Source organism: Gossypium arboreum, chromosome 7 (assembly GCF_025698485.1).
Source record: "Gossypium arboreum isolate Shixiya-1 chromosome 7, ASM2569848v2, whole genome shotgun sequence".
Lineage (NCBI taxonomy): Eukaryota > Viridiplantae > Streptophyta > Magnoliopsida > Malvales > Malvaceae > Gossypium > Gossypium arboreum.
The window spans coordinates 84,825,575-84,832,244 of NC_069076.1; the positions used below are offsets into that span (position 1 = coordinate 84,825,575).

The window sequence follows — 6,670 nt, forward strand, 5'->3', positions numbered from 1 at the left end:
TTGTTGTTGGCGAAGTACCAGCTTATGACCAGGTTGCTGACATTTTTACAAAACCATTGTCTGTCTCTTTGTTTACTAGGTTTTGTTCTTTACTTCGGGTCTTACCTATTGAGAACCTGGGTGAATGTTAAAGTATGTAAATAAGAGGTTGTTAGTCTGTTAAAAAAGTCTGGTATATTGTTAGTGGATTAGTTAGCAACAGTTAAGTAATTCTTTGTTATATAAGTTCTACTCTTTGTATTGTGAAATCAATCAATGATGAATACATAATAGTTCAGTCTTTAAGTATTTTCTTTATTTCAGTATTTCTATCTTTTATTCAGTTTTATATAGCTACTTACAATTTTTAAATATAATTAAAAGATACTTGTCTTCATCTAACCATTGGTTTTAGAAATGTTTTCCTCCACTTACATACACCAAATAATAATCCCAAAATGAAAATAAACATTTTCTATTTAGAAATAATAAAAGAAAAGTATCTTTTAGGATTTTGATTGTTGATTTTTTATTACTTCTAACTATTTTTCTAATTTCTGATTTTTATTAGTTCCATATAATTTTTAGTACTAGTTTAGTGAAAGTTTAACTTTTTTTTTAAATGAATTCTTTGAGTTTGGCTATATATACACGTACAAGGGGTTTGATATATCTTGGTAGAGTTGCAAAAAGGGAGAAACGAGTGGTGGAGCAACATGGCTAGTAAACCAGGCGTTCTCAGTGATTGGCCATGGAAGTCAATGGGGAACTTCAAGGTAACATCGGACCTCCTCTCCCCCTTCTTTTTTCTTTCTATCATCGTAAATTTAGCTAACATATATGTACAAGCATGCATGCAAAAGGCTTAAGCTTTGAATCTTAATTGGGTGGTTGCAGTATGCGCTTGTGGTTCCGGGGGCAATTTACAGCACGTACTCGTTCATAAGGTGCAAAGATGAAAACGAGAGGAACTGGTTCATGTTTTTGGTCTTACCATTTCTGGTGTTTAGATTGATTCACTATCAACTATGGATTTCGTACTCTCGTTATCGTACTGCCAAAGGGAACAACCGGATACTTGACAAGAGCATCGACTTCGACCAAGTTGACCGAGAGAGAAGCTGGTGATTCCCTCTTTCCCATCTCTTTACTTTACCTACTTTCTTTAATTTCTTCAACTTAAATGCTTCAAACCCCTAAACCCATCCGAATTTCTAAGTTAAATCACACCCATTCCTACTGTTGAGGGGATTAGCTATTGGACCTATGATGGAAGGTATTTTCCTATTTAAAGGGCTTTGTCTCCCCGTTATGAGAAGAACTCGAAAAGTTTATGAAATTAGGAAGCATTTTAATCAACGTAGATACGACTTGGAAGTTCATAAAAGATGTGTCAATATTTTTAAAAATTAATTATAAAAAGTGCATTTGCAGAGATTGAACCGTCAACTAAGGCTTTATATGCCTTACCTTAGCATACCTATTATTGCTTGGCTAGATAAGTTGATGGTTCAATCCTCGTAGGTACATTTTTCATAATTAACTTTTAACAATATTGATATCGCTCCCATGGGCTTGCAAATCACATCTATTTCAACCGAAGTGCTCCCGAAAGAAGATAAAATTCAAGAGTGGAGCAATACTTTCCATTAAGGGTTTGAGACCCACCTCTCCTCAACACTTACCTACTTAAAAACAACCTAACATTCTTAAAAAGCAATCCTCTATATTTCTTTAAAAGAATCTGTAATATCGCTCTTAAAAATCGATAGGTATTGGATATAATAATAAACAATAATACATTTCTAAAAAGAAAAATCTTGTTTGAATTTTGAAAACAATATTATTATAATGAATAATCATAATCCCTAAAAATAAACTAACCACCACCTTAAACATGAAATAAAAATTAAAAGAAAAATTGAATCCTAGATTTTATATAACTAAGGCTTATATCGGACAGATCAGAGATATAATTTGAGCAAAAACTGACAAACCTAAGATCCGATCTGTTTTTATATTAGCCTTACTTGTTTGAATTCATTTCTACTGTTCTAAATCTTCTTAAATATTAAGCGAATCAGGATCCTTTGATAAAAGAATTAGGCTAAAAGAAACTTAAAAATATTCTAAAAATAAAAACAATATATATATAAACCAACAACAGAAATTGAATCACAAAGCTTAACTTAACTATTCATTTATGTTGGAGTTTTAAGTTTTCATTATTTAATTTAAAAACAAATTATAAAATTACTGAAACCAATAAATACTTTATAAGAAATCTTATTGTTTTAAATTTTTAAAATTTTTAATATCTTTAATTGATTAGTATTCGGTTAACTCATAATACCAACTCAAAAAACACTTATAGGTGTAAAAATTATATAACAAATTTATAAAGAATTGATCTAAAGATAATATGCTATCTTTGGTTAAAATGACAAAGTTGAGATAGTAAAAATTATGATGTCTTAAATTCAAATCTTATGATATGTATATGTATTTTTTTAGATTTGTCAAAATACAAAAAATATCCTCAAAATAATATTTATTATTTTACAAAAGAATTTCTTTTGATAATCTTACAACTAAATTAGAACTTAATTTATTAGTGATACTACCTTAATTTATTAGTGATACTACCTCAATTGAATTTTTAATAATAATATTAGACTATATTTTATCACGCTCACAATATAGGTAAAAGAAAAACTTAATTTTAAAGTTATATTTTTAAAAATTATTTAATAATTAAATTATAAATAATTCCTTCAATCCTTACATATTTTATTTAAATATTTCATATAAAATAATAATAAAATATTAATTACTGTGTAGAACTATAGTTAAGTCCCACAGTCTTCAGAAAAAAAAAAAAAAGAAAAGAAAGTGGTCCAACGAGCAGCAGATGGGATTTACGTGGATGTTATTAAAGTGGTCCAGCGAGAAGCAGATGAGATTTACGTGGATGTTATTTTTTTTGAACATAAGTATGACAGCATTTAATTTATAAGAAATAAAAACTCTAATTTTTGGTCCAACTATCTGTAATTCATAATTTAAAAACATAACTTAGAAAGCTGTAATTGAAATAGTTAAATAAATAAGGTTGCAATAATTATGTTTAGATAAATATTAAAATAAAACTGAGGTAAAACAAATGGAAACCAAACTCAGGTAATAAACAATATATCAACCTATGGAGTTTTAATTATTGATATACTTGGGAGATTCAATAATTATTGAATCATAATCATGTTTGATATACTTATCTAAATTATGGAAGATGCAATAATTATGTTTCACTAATTATCTAAATTATGTTACAATAATTATGTACTAAACAATATCAAGATTTGGAAGATTCAGTAGTTATGCTTCAATATTTAAACAAAGTAAGACTTTCGAAACATTTGTAACGAGTTTTAGTTATTATTGATAAAAAAAAAATTCTATGTCATCTTCAATGAAATTTTGATACTACTCCACTTATATTTATTATTGATTAAATATAAATTAGATAAATTTAAAAGAAGGAGTATTTTGTAATTCCATAACTAAGTTGATGACTTGGATGACACCAACTTAGTAACATGCTTAAATCTTAATTTAATTTAGATTAAAATATGTCCTAAGTTGCAAAATTTAAAATTTAGCCTATATATTTTTATTTTGGGAATCTAGTTCTTTTACTTTTCATATTTCAAAATTTAGGTTCAATTGTTAACACTATTATTTTGAAATCTGAAAAGTAGAGAGACTAAATTATTAAAATTAAAAGTATAGAGGCTAAATTTTAAATTTACAAATAGTAAAGGGACTTGCCAGATACTTTTAACCTTTAATTTAATTTCTTGAAATGTAGTGAATTGTATTTTTATTTTGTTTTACGCGCATCGTAAATTATGAAATGGTGGCAGGGACGATCAGATAATACTGAACGGAATATTGTTCTACGGCGCGGGGATAGTGTTAAAAGATCAATTTAACATGCCCTTCTTTAAAGCCGACGGTACACTGATCATACTGCTACTTCACTGGGGTCCCGCTGAGTTCCTCTATTACTGGTTACACCGAGCTTTGCATCACCATTACCTCTACGCTCGCTATCACTCCCATCATCACTCCTCCATCGTCACCGAACCCAACACCTGTAAGCCTCTCTCACTTCTTTATCTATACACTTTAATTACCACCTTGTCCACTTATTATTGTTTTGTTTTGGGCAGCGTTTGTCCACCCAATGGCAGAAGTGCTTGCGTATTACGGGCTCCTTTTGATTCCAACGTTGCTATCGGTATATATTGGAAAAGCTAACATCGTGGGGGTCTTTATATATGTTACTGTTATCGATTTCTTGAACAACATGGGACATTGCAACTTCGAGTTCATTCCCAAATGGTTCTACACCATCTTCCCTCCTCTCAAATATATCATTTACACCCCTTCGTAAGTCTACCACGCCTTGCTCCTTTTTTTTTGTGTGTTACGAATATTGTTGTTTCATATTCGGATTTTGTTTCTTTGTTACGACAGGTTTCACTCTCTGCATCACACCCAGTTTCGGACAAATTACACTCTTTTCTGTCCACTCTATGATTATGTCTACGGCACGGTGGACAAATCAACAGATAGTGTGTATGAAAACGCACTAAAAAGAGAGGCAGAGTCACCGGACGTGGTTCATCTCTCTCATTTAACTACACCCGACTCCATTTACCATCTACCCCTTGGGTTCCCTTCGTTGTCCTCCAAGCCCCAAGTTTCCAAATGGTACCTCCTCTTTATGTGGCCCGTCACGGTTTGGTCTATGCTCTTAACTTGGGTTGTAGGCCATGCGTTCATTTCAGAGCGGAACGCCTTTAAGAAACTCAAACTTCAAGCTTGGGTTGTTCCCAAATACAATATGCAAGTAAGAAATATATATGTTTTCCTTTGGTTAATTATATTTACTTCGTCATTTGATTCTATATTTTATTTACACATATATTTTCATGTAGTATTCCTCAAAATGGCAAAGAGAAACTATCAGTAAATTGATTGGACAAGCCATTCGAGATGCAGACAAGAAAGGAGCTAAGGTGCTGAGTTTAGGCCTTCTGAATCAGGTATGTTAATATTTCTTTTTATGTTAAATTCTTCTATTAGTCCCTATAAAATGCCTAAATTATGAATTTAGTCAATGTATTTTAATTTGGTATTTTTAATGCTATTTCTAAAATTTTACATGATAAACATATTATCACATATGTTTTGTCATGTTAGCCTTCTATTTTCACATAATACGTAAAAAAAAAAGCTACGTTTATTTTTATTTATAGATTTAACAGTTATTGTTTGAGTTAGGATTAAAATTTTAAATTTTGAAAAAATATAAGGACTAAAAATTATCTATTGAAGAATAAGTACTATTTAGGTTCTGATTGAAATTTTAAATTTTAAAAAGTAAAAGGAATAAATTGACCAAATTAAAGTGTAAAGACTAAATCAACAATTTACTTGTAATATAAGGACTAAAATCAAAATTTAACCCCCGCTCTCTCTCTCTCTATATATAACTAACTTTTCAGAAACTTGTAAAATTTTTAACCGTATTTTAAAAAAATTCAGCATGAGGAGTTTACCAGAAACGTTGAGCTTTATATGAAAAGGAACCCTCAGCTTAAAATAAAAGTCGTAGACGGGAGCAGTTTAGCAGCAGCGATTGTCTTAAACAGTATTCCTGAAGAAACAACACAAGTTCTCCTGAGAGGCAGAGTTTCCGAGGATGTTTATGTTTTAGTCCAAGCTTTATGTCAAAAGGGTATCAAGGTACGTAACTTCAAAATCCTTTGGATAAAATATATATGATCAAAGCATTTAAGTTTAGATAATTAAATTGAGTTCTGCACTTAAGTTTTATATGTTGAGCAGGTGCTGACAGTGCAAGAGGATAAATACAAGAAGCTGTTGAAGTTTGATAACAAGCTTCAAAGTAATTTATTTCTTTCCGAAAGATACGATACCAAGGTAAAAGAAAAAAAATTTTAAATCCATGATATTTACGTACTGTTTTTTTTTTTTTTTTGAATGATGTAAATTTTTGCAGGTATGGTTGGTGGGAGATGGACTGACCGATAAAGAACAGTTTAAGGCACCAAAAGGAACAATATTCATTCCATTTTCGATATTCCCACCCAAGAAAGTCCGGAAAGATTGCTATTACCACACTACACCGGCTATGGTGGCTCCTGCATCTGTGGAGAACCTGCACTCTTGTGAGGTTAGTAGTAAACAAGGTTAAAAAAGAAAAAGAAGTCTAGAAATGAAATGATTGTGTGGAAGATGAAGTCAAAAATTTTGGTGGCATGCATTTTTAAACCTTGAAAACTGCAGGACTGGTTGCCGAGAAGGGCGATGAGTGCGAGCCGTGTGGCCGGGATAATTCATGCTTCTGAAGGGTTCGACGTGAATGAGTGCGGTGGCACCATTTTCAGCGTCGATAAAGTTTGGGAGGCCAGTCTTGAGAATGGATTTCGCCCCTTGCCAATCTCCACTTAATCAATAATACTTATGAGAAATCATGTAGTAGTACTAATGTATGCATATCAACTTCCATCTTCCTTGTATTTTATCTAGTTGTAATATTGGTGGGTAATAATATTTTATTATCTAGAAAAGTTTAATAAATTATAATATTAATGAATAA

At 30.9% G+C, this 6,670-nt stretch overlaps 1 protein-coding gene across 1 annotated transcript; it reads left to right on the forward strand.

Moving 5' to 3' along the window:
• The first annotated feature begins 595 nt into the window (after positions 1–595).
• Positions 596–6,670, forward strand: LOC108470923 (very-long-chain aldehyde decarbonylase CER1-like). The gene is made up of 10 exons (XM_017772452.2): positions 596–755; positions 877–1,103; positions 3,903–4,135; positions 4,212–4,431; positions 4,519–4,894; positions 4,983–5,090; positions 5,593–5,793; positions 5,896–5,991; positions 6,071–6,244; positions 6,358–6,670. The coding sequence occupies exons 1-10, from the start codon at positions 696–698 to the stop codon at positions 6,520–6,522; spliced, it is 1,860 nt and encodes a 619-aa protein (XP_017627941.1). The 5' UTR covers positions 596–695; the 3' UTR covers positions 6,523–6,670.